This window comes from Fonsecaea monophora (assembly GCF_001642475.1).
Source record: "Fonsecaea monophora strain CBS 269.37 chromosome Unknown Scaff24, whole genome shotgun sequence".
Classification (NCBI taxonomy): domain Eukaryota; kingdom Fungi; phylum Ascomycota; class Eurotiomycetes; order Chaetothyriales; family Herpotrichiellaceae; genus Fonsecaea; species Fonsecaea monophora.
Genome location: NW_019173955.1, coordinates 18,702 through 36,299, shown reverse-complemented (window position 1 = coordinate 36,299; position 17,598 = coordinate 18,702). Strand labels below are relative to the sequence as shown.

The window sequence follows — 17,598 nt, the reverse complement described above, 5'->3', positions numbered from 1 at the left end:
ACAACAAATAGTAGTAGGAAATTAAGATGGTTTATTTGCACGAGATCTTTTTTTTGGTATCAACTGCCCGAATATCTCTCTTCACATCCCACACGTCCACACACTTTGCCCCCAAGAAATAAAAAAAATCCGTCAACGTTTCCTGATAACGTCACAACTTCTGCAAACTCATGGCCTTGAGTTCCTGCAGTGGCGGAATGCGCTCCATCATGTTTGGCTGGAGGAGCGGCCACAGCACGCCGCAGGTGGGTTTCTGGACGTCGGGGACGTGCAACACGCGGGTCGGGGTGACGACGACTTCGCAGATGGTGTCGAATTCCTCCGGGTGCAGCTCCTCCTCGAGGACCTGGCAGTCGTGGACGACAGCGACGGCGACGGTGGACCGGTCGACGACGCCCAGGGTGTAGAGGATGGCCCACTCGAGGTCGAAGAAGCCGTGGCCCTTGCCGAAGCGGACGCCGCGCGTGTTGATGGCCCCCGTGCCCGTCACCATCAACGGGATGCGCCAGCCCCTGGCGAGGATGTCGGCCAGGCTGAGCGGCGTGCCCAGCCTCTCCATGCCGTCCAGGATGGCCGCGTTGGCGTACTGGCTCGCGTCGATCTTGAGGGGGTCCAGCTCCCAGAACCCGCGACGGATGCCGTACGTCGTCATCAGCACCGTCTTGCCGTCCCGCAGCGCCCGTAGTCGAAGCTCCTCCAGACAATTGTCGGGCGTGATGAAGACGACGCTCGAGTCCCTGTAGCACGACAGCTCGACCAGCCGCGCCGTCGCCCGGTCTGACCCCTCAAAGTCCGTGATGAAGCTGGTGAAGTCGAAGTGGAACCGCGAGTCTGGCCGGGCCACCGTGCGCAACGTCCTCCACACCCGTCTTCGCACGTCCGACTTTTCCTCGGCACGACTGGACATGCTGGACCCGGGTGTCGGCGCCTGCATCGTCTGATCTGGCGGTGCTTTTCTCTGATGGCAGCGTCTGCTTGACTTCCGCCCTCGAGATCCGAATCTCGATTGAGCGACTTTTTGTTAGATGACCGACAATACAATGAGGGTGTGGAGAGGAATCAAAGCCGAATGATATTATGTTAGCAGGACCTGATCATCGATGCCTTTGAATATGAACCCGAGGGATCCAGGCTGTATGTTGGTGGGTTATGGTTTTATATATCTCGGTTGCATCGGGGTGGGTGCTTGGGGTGCTTGGGTGTCCACCCAAAGCGAGGGATGCGCCGCCAACGATAAGAACAAACTTTTGGGTGCGGACGAGATTCTGCTGGTCTTTTTGGCATGCAATGGCCTTTGTACGAAACCCGCCGAAACCCGCCTCGAGGAAGGTTACCCGACTAATGTTGTAGGCTTACCACAAAAGGCCAGTCACGTGCACTAACCTAGATTCCGTATTCGGCTGAGCAGCGGGTTTGCTCCTTTTCCCAAAAGGGTGTATCCCTGTCCCAAACGGGCGTATCCTTTTCCCAAACGGGTGTACGTACCTAACTTCCCTTTCCGTCGATGTCGAATATGGATGTATACAGCACGTAGAGTATTTATCATCTGGTCTCCTGATCCTCTTCAATCCGCAAATACAATAATATTTCTTTTTGTCATGTATATGTATATACGTATGTCTGGATGCACATTACTTCCGAGTACAAGAAACACAATCTCCGTGGTCAATTCCCCCAAACTCCCATTTCCCATCCCAAAGGTCATGGGTCATAAACAGTCCACACTAATAAACACTACACATAACATTCCTTCCCAATTCATCTTGACTTCGCCATGTTCTCCCTCCCATCATGCAGTCTCCCCCGCCCAGTGTTTTCCCAATCACACCAAAAAGGCAACAAGACCCAATACCCCCGCAAGAACGCCCCAAGCAACGCTCTGCCTGGTTGCAGCCCCGGTGAAGATGTCCGGGGTGACCGAGGGTGTCCCCGCGCCAGTGCTCGAGCCCGTAGGCCCAGGCACGAAGCTCGTGGCTGTGGCCGCAGCTTCTGCCCCTCCGTTCCCAGACCCAGAGGCAGATCCAAATCCGGAACCACCCGCAAGAGGAGCAGTGGGCATAGGTACCAAGCCAACTTCCCTGTTACCGCTATTGCCGCCTGCAGGGGAATCAGCAGACCCGGTAGGTTGGACAGTGACAAAGGTGACCTGTGGGACTGTAACCGCGGTGGTAATGGTACTCCCCGAAGAAGTGCGTGTGAACGTCACGGTGGTGACAGGGAAGGCGACCGACGGGGTCGGAGATGGAGCAGAGACACCTGACCCAGAGGCAGGAGGTCGCGGTCCACGGCCGTTGCCATTGGTGACCGTGCCAGTGTTGGTCACCGTCTGCACCTGCGTTCCTACTGTATCTGTCACCGACACAGTAGGCGCAGGCGTAGCCACAAGCGTGATGGTGCTCGGTACACCAGTGCAGATGCCCGGATTTTGCGGGACAAAATCGGCGCAAATCCCGGCCAGGTATGACAACGCTGCAGTAATCTCGTCATTCGACGCCCCCCACGCAGAGACACACTGTTGGACGGAATTGATGAACTGCTGCGAAGGGCAGAAGCATGTCGTGTCCGAGTTCGAGGCGCATTTGGGCACAAGCGAAAGCCACGTGTTCATGCAGGAGGGCAGTACCGAGGGGCAGGGGGATGTTGGCTGTGCCGGAGGTGCAGCTGGTGGTGACGAGGCTGGGGATGAGGTGGGTGTGGAGACAGGCTGTGACGGCGTTGATGACTCAGATGGTGGAGTCGTAGCAGATGATGAGGGTGGCGGGGTTTGAGCTGGTGTGGTCGGGGAGGACGATGGCGGAGGCGACGCAGGTGGAGATGTTGGAGGTGTTTTTGTAGTGACAGGGGGAAGTGTAGCAGTAGAGAGTGTCGAGGGTGGAGGCCTGTTGCAACGGGTACAGACCGTCGAGGTTGAGGTGATTGTGATTGTTGAGATGGTGTTGGTCGTCTCAGTCACAGTCTCGGTGCCACTCGTGCGGGTGTTGGTTACAGGACAAGTGGTAAGTGTCGTCACCACAATTTCCGTCGTGATCACGTCGGTCGCAGTCTCGGTCGAGCTTGTCGTGTCAGCCGTGGTTGTAGTGACAAAATCTGAGCTGCTAGTAGACTGCTGACTCGGTGAGGTTGAAGGGCTTGTGGTCTGACCAGCAGAAGGTGTAGTTGTGGTGGTACCTGGAGTCTCTTGGGGTGTGGTCGTAGATGTAAGAGAAGAACTCGAAGTTTGTTCGGTGGAGGGAGTGGTAGTGCTTGGAGTTTGTTCGGTGGAGGGAGTGGTAGTGCTTGGAGTTTGCTCAGGCGTGGTTGTGGTTGAACCCGCAAGTGATGTAGTACTCGTGGTAGTCTGTTCACCCGAAGTAGTCGTGGTTGTCGTATCGACCTTTGACGTAGTTGTGGTGGTTTCGACTGGCGAAGTTGTAGTTGTGGTCACAGGCGTGCTGGTGGTCGAAGTGGCTGGAGCTGTCGTCGTCGAAGAAGACGAGGGAGGAGGTGACGAGGAGCTGCAGTCAAAGCCAATCGAGTGAATCCCGATATCGCAACCGTTGCCATTGCTACTCGGAGGCATCTGGAACGACACGGATTTCGCTCCACCGCACTGCGTGTTCTCCACGGTGGTGCCGCTTGCGCTGCAAGACGCAGTGTGTTTGCAGGTGGAGCCATCGGGCATGGAGAAGATAAAGTCCAGATCGGTGTCAAAGGAAACAGAAACTTGCATGTGCGTGATGGAGAACTGGTCATCCTGGCCGCAAGAGAACTTCGGGCCACTGTTGGAAGACTTGCTCACTTTGCCTTGGATGCATTTAGACTTAACACCGGTCAGTCAGCTGTCTCCAAAGCTCGGTAGACTGGTGTCCTTACCTGAAAGTCATCACGGATGCGAAGCGATCTTTTCTTTGAATTGGGCTGGAAGGAGTTCTGGCAGGAAAAGCCACTGAAGCCGAATCCTCCATAGTTATTGAATGACCCAGTCGGCAGCCCAGACCAGTCAAACCCACTCTGCTGGTCAACCGAGCAATTGTTGTTAGTATTAGAAACGCTGGAAAAGGTTGGCGAATCGCCCCAGCCCGTCGCAACAGCCTGCTGTAGGAGCCAAACAGTGGCCACGAGACCAGCATTCAATGCAGATTTCATGGCGGCGATTATTGGAACAAAACAAAGAGATCTGAACGAGCGAACCTGGCCGTGTTGTAAACGATCGAATTCTCCTGGAAAGCGAATGTAGAAAGCGAAGGACTGCAAGGAAAAGCAAAAAAGACGAGAGTTTGTGATGGACGATGATAGAAGGTGCTACATGTCGACGAGGAATTGAAGCCTTTTGTATGCACGAGAGCGTGGGTCGAATGTCACTTCAACCTTGCTCCAGCATGTTGACCTTGTGGTGGCCATGCAGCGTTGTCGCCGTGGACCAGAATACAAGACATTCTGAAGGCGAGTCCTCGCGCGCGCAACAATCGAGCGGAGTCTTGAAGTGGTTGTAAATCGAAGCAGACGGTAACCATGGGCATCCAGCACGAGAAGGGAGAAGGCTGAAACAGAGATTTGTCCAGGAGTCGCAGCCAGTAGAGACCAGGATCCACGCTCGTGACCCTCGAAATAGACAGAGGTGGCACACACGAAACCGATCAGGAGCATTTGTCTTAAACCACGAAGACGAAAATGGCCAGTCGCTTCCCCAAACCACTCAAGTCGACGGGGGAACTGGGGCCATTGTGTCCGCAATCGAGGCTGTGTCTGATATTACCCAGCTTCAGAGGTCGACCGCATACAGTGTCATAAATGGCGACGGGGCAAGTTGCACACACCGAGTCTCGTCTCCTCGCGCTTATCGGCGTAAATTGCGTGGTTTGAAGATGCAGCGGCGGCGAACCCACGCATCAATATTATTGGCTGTGGCCTCACTTCGCTTGGCGCACTAGTCTATTTTTGGACTATTTCTGGCCTATACCAGCGAATGGCGGTTATTCTTATTATCATCATGCGGTGGGCGAGCTGCGAGGACAGATACTCTCGATGAGTTGACTGGTACCGGTCCTGGGTCAGGTTGTATGGACAGAAAGGCTTCTCATTCCATGCAAAGGAAAAGGTTGGCTAACCAGCCCACGCCTCTTCCCTGCTCCCAGCCAAATACCATATACTGTATGGCTGCATCAACGCTTTTCCACTCAAGTCCACTTGAGACAAAAAAAAAGCGTGACCTTAAGAGTCCCAGCCCTAACAGGGAGTACAACAATAACCCGATCAGCTCGTGCTGATCAATGCATCGATATTGCATATTGCCGCCACCGCCTCCAGCTTGTCCCTTTCTATATTCATGACGCCATGTACCGTACGCTATCATATCATCATTCCAAAGCCAAGATTCTAATCCGTGTTCTTCCCTATCTCCTCACGATGGTTCCGCCTTTGTATGATCTGTGTTGGCCGGTCGTTCCGTCAAGGTGAACGACGGCGCTGCCTCGGTGTCATGGCCGGTGCCGTTCACCTCGCCATTGACATGTCCATTGGTGGTTGATATACCAATTTCCAGAGCCGGTTTGGGAGTGACTTGGTCCGAGGTGATCTTCCCTAATTCATCTGTTGCTCTTTTGCCACTCGGAGGACTCGGGGTTGCAGCTTCACCATTCTCTGCCCCTGTGGTCTTGGATTCGTTGTTGGTCTCTCCGCTCACCTCGGCGACGCTGGCTTCGACTTTCTTCATAACCCTCTTGAATGGGCGTCGCAGTTTCGGTCTTTCTATCGGGCTCATCGGTGGGTCTTGACGGTTCGGAGTCGAGCTGCCAGACTTGCTACCGCCTTCTGCAGCGCCATTGGCGCCACCGACAGTGGCTGGTTTGGACGCGGAACTCTTCATAAAGTTCTCTGCCGCTCCTTTACTCTTGTGGAGGTATTCGTCCAGCATAGCTTTTAGAGCAGTTTGACGGACAGGTTTGGCAAGGTAGTCATTCATTCCGGCCTCGAGGCACTTCTCTCTGTCGCCACGAATTGCCGAAGCCGTCATGGCGATAATCAGGACTCGACTGACATTGGGGTCCGCATCGGCTCTAATCGCTTTGGTGGCTTCGTAACCATCCAGTACAGGCATCTGGACATCCATCAGGACCAGGTGGAATGGCTTCCCTTCCCTACTCTTGGTCTGCAAAGCTTCGTAGGCTTGCTTCCCATCCTCATAAGCTTCACATTTCAAGCCAAGCCGGTTGACAAACGAGATGGCAATTTTCCTGTTGATCTGGTTATCCTCAGCGATGCAGACACGCAATTCCTCACGGGGAACCTTGCTCAGATCACAGAAACTGTAAGTCTTTTGCTCTGTCTCTGGACTGGCCGACTGTGACCAATTTGCCATGGGGTCTGGGTCCTTGGCCGAAATTTGAATCTCGTTGGGCACACTGCTGTTCTTGGGTGCCTTTTGGAATGTAAGTGTGAATGACACCGTCGTGCCGACGCCAGGCGTTGATTCAATCCAGATCTTTCCACCGAGAACATTTTCGATCATGGCCTTGCAGATGCTGAGACCAAGGCCGCTGCCTCCATATGAACGCGCCGTGGACGAGTCGGCTTGCGAAAAAGGTTGGAAAAGGCGCGTGAGCTGCTCCTGCGTGATACCGATACCTGTATCGGCAACAGAGCATGTAATCTTGACCTTGTCTCTCGTTTCGGCATTCTTTCGAGCTCTGACCGTGACGGAACCCTTGGGAGTGAATTTGTAGGCATTGCTCAGGAGGTTCATAAATATCTGGTGAAGGCGAACAGGGTCACCGAGGACCAGGTTATCGTCTATCTGAAGATCTTCGACGGTCTTGAGCCCGTGCTCCTGATTAGTGTAGGCTAGCGCCCGCACCACCTCGGTGATAGTCTCTTTCAAATTTAGAGGGACTGTGAACATCTGCATCTTGCCGGCCTCGAGCTTCGAAAAGTCCAGGATGTCGTTGATAACGGTAAGGAGAGTATCTGCACAGACCCGGATGCTGTCCGCATATTGTTCTTGCTCTTTACTCAAAGGAGTGCCCTTGAGCAATTCGGACATACCAATCACGCCGTTGAGTGGAGTTCGGAGTTCGTGACTGACGTTGGCGAGGAAAATTGACTTTGCCTTCGCTGCCTCCTCCTTCAGTTTGACATTGTGCATGGCCTCGGCCTCGGCCTTCTTGGCTTTAGCTTCTGCCTCGCGAGCTGCCACGAGGGCGCGCTTCTGCGACTCGACCATGCTCGCATTTGATGCGCTAACCTTGCGAACCTTTCTGTAAAGGAGCGCATTGCCAAGGGAGATGGCAACCTGATTGGTGAGAAGGTTGAGGACGATCATGTTGCGCTGGGTAAAGGCGTTTGGCCGCCCCTCCAGATGGATGACACCCATCAAATGATCAGCTTGGATGATAGGAATGGCAATGATGGACCGGCCGTGAGGATTCCTTGCTAAGTAGGCATCACCAACATTGGAAAACCGATCATCCTCGAGCACGTTGTGCACAAACACAGTCTCTTTCGTCCGAAGGAGGTAATGGGTGATTTGCTGGGCAGCTTGATCGTCGACCTCAGAGAAAGGAATCCCATCAGGGTAAGTCTTGACACCTGTTTCATGGTCTGCGCTTGCCGCGACACACCATCCTTGATCCTCAGAGTCGATAACGATTGCGCAGAACTCTGCTTGACCTCCAACAGATTCCAGAATGACTGAAATCATCTTGGATAGGAGATTGTTGATTTGAAGCTCTGAACTAATGACGCGTGAGAACTCGAGGATAGACGTGAGATCTAGGATATCCAGGCCCAGGCCAGGCACATCCTGGGGCGTTTGGGTCGCAACCGCTGCCTTCGGTTGTACCCACTGGTTTGTATACTCGCGCTTGTTCTGGATCTGCGCATCTTCACCGACTGTTAATGCGTGCAAATCCTGGGTCTGGGTAGTGGCGTCCATGGTCCTCGAGGTAGTGGCGGTTTTGATCAGCCACTCATGCTTCTCTTGAAGTTGTCGAGCTTTCCCAGCGGCATTGATTCTATTCCAAGCGGCAATGGCTTCTTGAATCATGACCTTGCCGGCTCTCTTTGCTCCTCGCATGAGCAGAAAATCCGCCTGCATTTCCATAGCCAGCGCCTCCTCCATTGCAAAGCCATGGACTTGACAGTGGTCAATGGCCATTTCGAGGTTGGAAGTGACGTGGTAGTACACTTGTGTTATGTCGGAAATCGCGGATTCAAGTATCCTGGACCAGGCAAAGTAGTTCACGTCATTGACTTTACCCCAGTCGTCAATAAAGCGTTTCATCTCCCTCGCTTCTTCGATATAAGGTCCACGCTCCTCTTCGGGCTTCTCCTTTGCAAGCGCGATGAGCGACAAGCCCAGGTAGAAGCGAGTGCCACAGGTAGGTCTGTTAGACCAAAGTTCGTCAAGACTTCCGGCGAGCAGCTCCCTCCCCTTTTTGACGACGTACTCGTGATAGCCCATCAAATGGTACGCGACGAGCGACATCGCGTGGTATATGTCGCGAGAACGTTGTGCATTGGCGGCGTACTTCCCACACTCATCCAACCACAACTCGGTCCGATGATCTTCGTCGTCGAGAAGAGTGGCCGCATCCGCTGCGATTGTTTTGCCTTGCAGCGCCCGGGCGACCTGTCTGATAACAATCAGGAGTGTTCCCCCTCGTCGATCTTTGGCCCAATCATCAAACTCTTCTGGGCCATAATTGCAGAACGCCTCCACTTCACCGAGATCCTGTCCAGCCCAAAATCTTGAAAGAGCCATGGATCCAACGTTCAGGATGCTAACAAACTTGTCCCCGGATGAGAGGGAATATTCGAGCGCGCTATCGAGGATAGGGAGAAGATTTCGGACCGGAGTCTGGTAGTGACCAATAAAGAGTGTGTACAGGGTCCAACCCCTGCCTCGCGTCCAAGCATCATCAAACATGGTGTAGAATTCTTGGGCAAGGTCGCCATAAGAGAGGCCCAACTCGATGTCCTTGAAGCGGCCGATCGCAGCAGCACCAAGCATGGTGAAGCCGACCCCTGCCTGAATGAAAACACCACGATCGAGAATTGTATTGACAAAAGCGATGACGAGTTGATACCAGAGCAGAGCGTTCGACCAGTAGAGAGCGCCGAGGGCTTCCGAGAGAACGGTACCAAGAGCGATTACGGTTTTGTCTTCGCTCAATGGGGCCGTCAGGAGTGCCTCCTTATCGAGTTGTTGAAGTCGGAGTTCTAGCTTCTTGAATTCGGCGTCGCATTCCTCCCAGGTTACTTCTGGCAGCGGAAGGCCTAGCCCTGCCAGACATTCTCTTTGGCTCACGAATGCGTCCATGAAGTTGCCTTGAGAAGCCAGCACACGTCCTTTTAGGATGTATGACCTGGTTTTGTCTGCCGAGCACCGTGCATGGGAAAATGTCTCGTTGAGAAGTTCCAGAGCCGCTGCTTCCTCTCCCTGAAGATACATGATTTCCGCGGTATTAACGTGAAGTTGAAGAGTTTCATCGTAGAAGACATCTGGATTATCCGTGTTCCATTTGTCGTCTTGTAGCAACTGGAGCGCAGTCTTATAGTACCACAGGCCCGTAGGCTTCGCGCCAGTTTCAATTGCCTTTTGCGCTCCCCGCCAAAGAACATCGCGGTAGCGCATGCGAGTTGGAATCCTCTCTTTCACAATATCTGCAGACAGACATATGTGACGTGCCAAAGGGTACAAATTATACTTGCACTGACTGAGGTACGTCATCATCGCTTGAGCAATAATGAAATGCATCTTGGTGGTGTTCTGACACTCGCGCATTTCATTCGCCGCTTTCAAGTATCGCCCGTGCGCAAAGCGAAATTCGTCATCGGTCTCGCCTGGATTGATGATGTACATGTTGACGAGTTGTTGAAGTGCATTGATGCAATCGGTTTCCGATAGATTGATTAATTTGGCGCGTTTGGGACAAGTTGCATCGTGGGTCTGATCTCTTCCGCTGCTGTAGAAGAAATCCCCGGTCACAATGGATTGGATTAGCTTGAAGGAGAAAGTCGTCCCGATCAAAGAGGCCCATGCGAGGATTGACCTTGCGGCGGGCGGTAATTCTTGTAGCCGACGTGTCAGATAGCCATTGTCCGTGCAGCCTTCACTGCTGAACTCATTGAAAATCTTGTCTAGATCGAACTGCCAACCTGATTCTTTCCAATCATACCACAGACAGTTCCGTTGATAACATGTCTGGAGAATATCCTTGACGAGGAATGGATTCCCTTCAGATTTGGCGTAGACGACGGCAGCAAGGGGTAGAACGGTCTCCACAGGTTGAGACATTGTTGCTGCTACGTATTCAAAGACATGCTTCTCGCGCAGATTTGCCAATTCGATCTTGTTGGTAGAATCGAGATCGAGAAGTTTGACCATCGGTTCAGGAATGTTCCCATCCTCCACTCTGCTTGATAGCATAAGCACAACCGGCACCTTCGCTCTGATGATATGCATCAGCAGTTCGATTGATTCACCATCAGCATATTGCAAGTCGTCCAAGCAGACGCAGATGAGCTTCCCAGTACAGATTGTGCGTAAGACGTCCATATACGTGTTGATTAGTCGAATGGACTTGGTGTTGGCTGGTCCCCGCAAAAAGTCATTGGCATCCCACGTGCCTTGGTGAGGCGGAATCACATGCGTTTTGGGACCATTGCTGTCAATTGTGGGAACTTCGGTGTTGATGCTCTGGTTTGCGGTATCTGTTTTAACCAAGAGCTTCTTGGAGAGGACCGTGACATCAAGTAGCGTCGAAGGAAGATCCAACATCGAGTGGAGGATCGGCCAGAAGGGTGTAACGTGAGCGCGAAGGTGCTCGTGATACGGTGTATTGACATCTTTCTCGGAGAAGATCTGGCGGAAGAGGCTTGCCATGACCTTGATCAAGGGTTCAAAAGGAGAAGGTCGCGCCCTATCAAATCGGCCAAGGGCGAAATAGCCATGGCGACGGATAACAGGCTGCACTGCCTTGATCAAAGCAGTCTTACCAACTCCTGCTGGCCCCAGGATGCTTATGACCTCGGTCTTTGACCTTCGCTTGTACTTGTGGCTGTTTCTCCTTCGGTTCATCATCCCGGGTAGTATATCAGTTGCAGGCTGCAAACCACCCGAGAAATTGCTGTCCCGGTCGGACAAGACGTCCAATGGCGCGATCCTGGGGTCGGCGATGCCTCGAGTACGCTTTCCCAACAAATTGAGATTGGGTTTGCTGCTATAACCCGGAGTGTAGGCGCCATCCAATCCAATAGTGGTAGAATTACTCCGAGACTCCCGGAAACCGAACGAGCTTGAATCGTCAGAGCCCGGGGCCTCTTCCGCTCCATCCATGCGACTGTCTGAAACGGAAGAATTGGACCCAGCACTCAAAAGACCATGTTGTGAAGGGGACGGTCTTGCGCTCGACGCGCTGTGCCGCTTCTGAGCCTTGTCGATGATCTTGGTGATACGTTCCGTCTCCGCATGTCGGCCAAATTGTTTGGTGGGTAGAATGAAGAAGGATGAAACGTCTCGTTGCCCGACCTTGTAGTTTTTGATCTTTTCCTGGTCTCCTTCACCTAGGTATTTTTGAATCTGCACCAAATCATACCTAAGACCACTCATTGAATGATATCGCTCATCCATCTGCTTCTGGGTCATTTTTGCAATGATATGAGCAATGGCGTCAGGAACATCCATGCGGATTGCGGTGACCAAGGGAAGGCGATGTGTAAGAACACGCTGGACGATGTCGATAGGGGTCTCGGCATCAAAGGCGGGCTGTCCAGTGAGCAGTGTCCAGAAGAGAACCCCCAGGCTATATATATCTGTGCGACTATCGGGTTCGGCTGGTAACCTCCCAGTCTGCTCGGGAGCAATAAAATGTAGTTTATTCTTGACTCCAATCTCGCGGCTGAGGTTGGCCCACCCCTCACTCGACAGCAGATTTTCGAACGCTCGAGGCCCATTTCCAACATTGGCCAGTTTGACCGCGCCTGTCTCGCGGTTCCAGTGAAAAGTGTCTGAGCGAACCTCGCCATGGACACTATTGGCACCGTGGTGCAACAGCTCCAGTGTTTCCGCGGCGCCAACGGCAAAATCTAGAAATGCCTGGAGTGGTATTCGCTCTCCGGGAGTACCATCGGCGACACTCATCCTGTGGTTGTTGAGACCATAGAACGCTGGTCCCATGTCCAGAACCTCCCGAAGATAGTTTTTGCCCGGAGCTTCATATACACAGACGACTATGGGACGGGTATCACCTGGTGTGGTAGGTAATTTGAAGATCTCAAGGGGTCGCACGGTATGTTCGCATTCCGGGTCGGCATCCTTAACGATCGCCTGGTTATAATAGAACTCTCTTTCTAGACGCAAGACATGCGTGCTGATGCGCGCCACAACAGGCATCCATATTGGATCCGGGTCGCCTTTGGACGACAGATTCTCGCTGTCGGTCGAAGTACCGCTAATGCTACTCCAGTGATGGTGCCGGAGGGCGGGACGGTAAGGATCGAGTTTAGGAGAACTTCTGGTCGAACCGGAGGGGACGGAATAGCTGTTTAAGGTACTTATTGACTCGCGCGGGTTGACAACGTCTGGATTATGTAGTACACCGTAGACATGCCTGTTTCGAGCACCCGTTAGTTATTATCCGCAGAATGCGACTTCTGGAGATCAGTCACTCGAGGAAAACTCACCAGTGATCGTAGCTAGTGTGGAATGGCACGAACTGCAAGCAATCCAAAATCAGCATTCACCTCGTGTTTCGGTGCGATTGATAGAGATACCGAGCGATCCCATGTATAATTCGGTACTTGGGATAAACGTTCAAAGAGCCTGGCCGGCGCGATGGGTAGGTCCTCCCCCAAGATTTCTTCCATTTTCTCGTGCTGAGAGCGTGCCGAGTGCGGTCATGTCATATTGCAGGCTTGAGTGGTCTAGGCTCTCGATGTGGAGGCAGCCAATATCCACGGAGGGCGACAGCAACGACGACAACCTCAGTTGCAGCGCTGAGGATAACGGCGAAGCATGTGGTGATGGAAAGCGGAGGAGAAGGGATAGATTTCGGTTAGGGAGTCGAGACACTCGAGATTGGAAATGAATGCCGGGATCGTCTGCGCGATCTTCGAGCGAGAAGGCACCAAAGAGGTGAGAGAAGTGCGTGGTTGATGATGATTAAGCGTCAAGAAATGACTATTTGGGCAAAGCCGTGGAAGCGGGCGGTTTGGAGGGGGCTGGCCAGGCTACTAGGCTTGGGCAGGTAAGCACCACAGACTGCAGAACAAATGAGCGGCTGTCACACCACATTGCAGACCCCTGGCAGCCGTTTAAAGATGCGCACAGGTCGCGGAGGCACAGCTGGACTTCAGTTAAGCCCGCAGTTGGTTGAGGTCAAGCTTCGAACACCATCCGCGATACCATGGACAAGTAGAGGAGGAGAATAGCACCAACCAAAATTCAACAAACTGCCGTCGCGGAGCTGGGCAGGGTCCTCATGATGCCGTCCTCCTGCCCCACCAAACCGCCTGATGGACGGGGTGCCTGAGGGGTGTTGCGCATAATGAGAAATGCGCGAGTCGGCGATTTTTAGCCCAAGTACGGAGTAGGTGGGATAAATGGACAGAGGGCCCAATAATCTCGCCACAGATAAGAAGAGATTACCTACTGATATACGGCGAAGTGAAACCTCACGAGTCACAAAAGAGAGATATTCCTGTTCAGCTACTGTGCGACACTTTTTGTCCTCTGACATTATTGCAATGGTTGTGATCCCCTTTGTGCTCTGTCCACTATTTGTCCGTCCATGTGTGCCCCAGGTCCAAATGACTCCCATAGCCAGCATCCCGACTTGTACCTGCCGACCATCCATGTCCACATGATAGGATTTGATTCCAGATTTTTCTTTCCACGGGTCATACAGATGCCGTTTGTCTCGCTCATTCGTGTGATACAAATTGTGTGACCACCACAAAGGTCATCAGCATCGGCCACAGGTGCTTCAAGTTACGAAGAGATTGCGCGAAGGCATTGTTCGTGATTGGAGGCGTAATGCTGGGCTGTGGTGTTCTGGTTGGGATCGATGCCAGCGGTGTGCTACTTAAAGTCACGTTTTCCCCAAAGAGTGTCGTCATTGTGGCCAGGTCACTGCTGGCACTGACAGTCGAGCCGCTTGTGTGGGTGGGCAACAGCGGCATGCTTGAGAAATTGGTGGTTGGCCGAGCTCCTACCTCACTGGCGGGTATCGCTGAGCCAACTCCTTTACTGGTCCATGGCGTTGGCATCGGCAACGTGGAGGTGTTTGGTTCCTCAAGCGTGTCTCCCTGATAGATATTTCCCGTCTGCCCATCCGCCAGACGATAGCTCCCTGTGATCAGGTTTGCAATGTCGCCATTGGGAGTGGTATAGTTTCCGGTGCTAATCGAACCATAAGAGCCATCAGGAAGGTAATAGTTCGTTGTGAACCTGTCCTAGAGGGAAACACCAAGCATGAGCCAGGGCCAGGAAAAAAGAGGCGAGAATAGTACCCAACACAATGGAACGTTATAGCTCAGCACTAAAAGGCACTGGGTTGTTTCAGCACCTGCTCAGAGTCAGTTCGTGATGTTGGGTGGTGGTTGTTGTTGTCACAAAATAGGCCTTACAGCATAAATTCCCTGGAGTTTCGCTCGCTCGATGCGCAGGAACAGTTCCCTCGCCGGACGACACGAGGTGGACTGGCGCAGGTTGAGGATTGACCGTTTGAATCAGATCGAGGTACAGCCTAGCCAATCCAGGACCAATTTCGGGCACATCCCTGGTGGAACTTCCGTCAGGTGAGCAGAGATGATATCCCGAGCCACATGATTGACGAGTATTGAGGTCACCAAGGCAAAGGCACAAGTGCATAAGCACGAGCAAAGGTACAACCCAGAGTGAGAGGGAAACTGAGACCATTTTGGCGCAAGTGAACGTCTTGGTTGGCGATGAATCAAGAGAGGGTGAATGCTCAGTCTCTCATGGCAAGGTCAAGATTAATGCCACACGTCGAAGAGAAGAAGATTGCGTGAGTGTGGCAATCTGGAAGAGCTGAGAGATGGTGTTGCCTGCGGTTGCGGTTGCGGTTGCAGTTTGAGGGAAACCACTGCCCAGGTAGAATTCAAAGCGAGTGTCGCGGAAAGAGCGCAGCCACTCCTCTTTCCCTACCTTGATTCTGGTCACTCTCAACATTTCAATATCGATGCTTTGGAATGAGTGCCGTCATCGTGCTCAACAACCTGCACCATTAGGAGTCAGTGCTGCCTCCCTGCCCCTCTCTGTTCCCGAATCTCATGTGAGTCAACATTTGTCTCGCGCCCCAAGTCCACTGCTTCCAAGACAGACTCTGGATGTAGCAAGTTGTGAGATGGCGCTTCAAATCCCGGGTCCTCCGTCATCCGACACTTCTACATGTTCATGATAAAACATGGCAGAGGGGAAATTTTAGTTGACGGGCACTTCAACATCGATAAGTCGTATCTTTTTCAGCCGATCCCTCTCTCTGTCGAGCCTTCCCGCCTGCCCCGCGGCAACGGAAGGCTGGTGGATGTCTCAGTCATTTCACCATCGACACGCGCGGAAGACCTGCCACTTACATATCTGGTCAAGGCCATCGACGAGTTGAAACAACAGACACTCGTGGACCCAAAGCTGAAGCGGAGGTAATCAGCTGTGAGAGATTTGACTTCTTATCCAGTACTGTTGGTGATTCCGATTCTCCGACATCGTTGGACGGTGCTGCCAATGACCCTCCTGGGAAATCGCGATAGTGTATCTGATTGCCCGTCGAGGATTACAACCGCTCCTCATGTTTTGTTTCTCCTGACACACTCTCCGCAAAGATGCGCGTTCCATGATTTTGCCAAGAAGCAACTCAATTCAATAGTGAAAGAGCTGGGAGAGGCTTGTTTATCAGTGCACGGCAGCAGGTGCTTGGAATAGGCGATCATCATTATAATCTTTGCTGAAGCAATCTTAAGCGCGAAAGAAGTTCAATATTGACGTCCCGTCAAGATCACCTTCAAATGCCCCTCGCGTCGGATTCGATGGAACTGGCAATTACTAGCAAGGTTCAGCCTCGTCGTTGATCACTCGACAGCCAATCGACAGCCGATAACATTGGCCCGTGCGCCTGTTTTGATCTTGACCAGCCCCTAGCAACTGGCGGCACGGTATCCACCACACTTAATCGCCGGCGCGGGTAGTTCAATCGGATAAGGATTGTGCAATGAAAATCTGTCTCGATTCGGGAGGCTGATGATCAAGAGATCAAGCCGCACCTCTCACACTAACCAAAACCACGAGGATCTACAGCTAATCCAGGTCGATCCACTAGTGCGAATCTCAATGTTGGATATCGCAAGAAATTTGGATGAACGTGCACGACCGACGCGTCGACGTCGTGCCCTATCCATCCACAGATCTCGATCATAACATGGCGTATACGAAGAACGTCAATCAGTGTATATAAACATCTAGGTCTCCTCGACTTTCAAGGTACATTCTCATCCTCATCAACAAACAGTAATACAACAGTCGCTCATTTCTTCTCATCCTCACTCCAGTCTTTCGTGCAAGAATCTATTTCTTCTCTACCACTTCAACCCAAACCCAAACCCTCCCAACCAAAACCAAACTCATCAAAATGCGCTGCTCTACCGTCTTCGCTGGCCTTCTCATGGCTGCCTCTACCATGGCTCTTCCTCTGGAGGGTGAGTTTCCCACCTAACCTTGACCAATTATCAAAGAGCAGTTACTAACTCGACGCTCAGCCTCTTCCAACACCGCCCTCCAGCCAGTCGAGGCTGCTAAGGACATTGCTGCAAGAGCTCCTGCTCCTCAACTTGACCTCACCGACCTCCTTGGAGACGTTGGCACTACTGTTACGAACCTGCTCACCAACTTGGAGCTGGTCCTGGACCCCGTCCTCGACGCACTTACAAACGTCACCGCCGCCGTTGAGCAGCTGGTCATTGAGACCCAGAAGACCACCGACACTGGCGCGACCATCGGCAGCACCGTGTACACCCTGACGCTGACCAACACCCTCAACACTCTTCTTGGGCTTGTTGACAGCATCTCCGGCCTCGGGACCACCACTGTTGTCACCAGCGATGACGTGACTCTTGTCAACAGCCTCGCCACTTCCCTTGGACAGCTCTTTGATACCGTCCAGACTCTTCTCTCGGCTGACAGCACCAACGGCACCTTGATCAGCCTCTCGGACCTGCTCACCCAGCTCATCGCTGACGTCAACAGCGTCCTTGAGAACATCAGCACGTAAGCGACAGTGGTTGATGGGAATGGCAATGGCATGGCATGTATGGTCTTGCAAATTATCTTTTTGGGCAGGCCTTTCGGACTTCATGTTCCGTCATGGGAGAGGATCTTTCCGATCCATGGCATTGGCATAGATGGCGATGGCGATGAAGGCTGCCACAGGGGTCGCGCCGCAGGGCCATTTACGGGAACTCGGCTTTTTCCTTCTCTAATTGGGTTGAAACTAGGGACTATGGCAGTTAATCATCTCTTTCTTAATTCGGACACAGACACATAACTTTTTTGGAGTTGCACAAATCTTTGGGGGTGGGGGCGAGGAGAGGAGAGCGCGCATTCACATG

The 17,598-nt window shown here is 52.7% G+C and overlaps 4 protein-coding genes across 4 annotated transcripts; 1 reads left to right on the top strand and 3 right to left on the bottom strand.

The window, feature by feature from the left end:
* Positions 1-151: 151 nt before the first annotated feature.
* On the bottom strand, positions 152-907 carry AYO21_04300 (hypothetical protein; the record flags this gene model as incomplete). The annotated part of the gene is made up of 1 exon (XM_022654273.1): positions 152-907. The coding sequence occupies one exon, from the start codon at positions 905-907 to the stop codon at positions 152-154; it is 756 nt and encodes a 251-aa protein (XP_022513310.1).
* A 915-nt stretch (positions 908-1,822) lies between these two features.
* On the bottom strand, positions 1,823-4,125 carry AYO21_04299 (hypothetical protein; the record flags this gene model as incomplete). Its single annotated transcript, XM_022654272.1, has 2 exons — positions 1,823-3,799; positions 3,853-4,125. 2 exons carry the CDS (start codon positions 4,123-4,125, stop codon positions 1,823-1,825), a joined length of 2,250 nt encoding a protein of 749 aa, XP_022513309.1.
* A 1,255-nt stretch (positions 4,126-5,380) lies between these two features.
* AYO21_04298 (hypothetical protein) lies at positions 5,381-14,157 on the bottom strand (the record flags this gene model as incomplete). Its single annotated transcript, XM_022654271.1, has 2 exons — positions 5,381-12,558; positions 13,971-14,157. The coding sequence occupies 2 exons, from the start codon at positions 14,155-14,157 to the stop codon at positions 5,381-5,383; spliced, it is 7,365 nt and encodes a 2,454-aa protein (XP_022513308.1).
* Positions 14,158-16,622: 2,465 nt separating this feature from the next.
* AYO21_04297 (hypothetical protein) lies at positions 16,623-17,261 on the top strand (the record flags this gene model as incomplete). The annotated part of the gene is made up of 2 exons (XM_022654270.1): positions 16,623-16,689; positions 16,750-17,261. 2 exons carry the CDS (start codon positions 16,623-16,625, stop codon positions 17,259-17,261), a joined length of 579 nt encoding a protein of 192 aa, XP_022513307.1.
* Between the last annotated feature and the right edge of the window lie 337 nt (positions 17,262-17,598).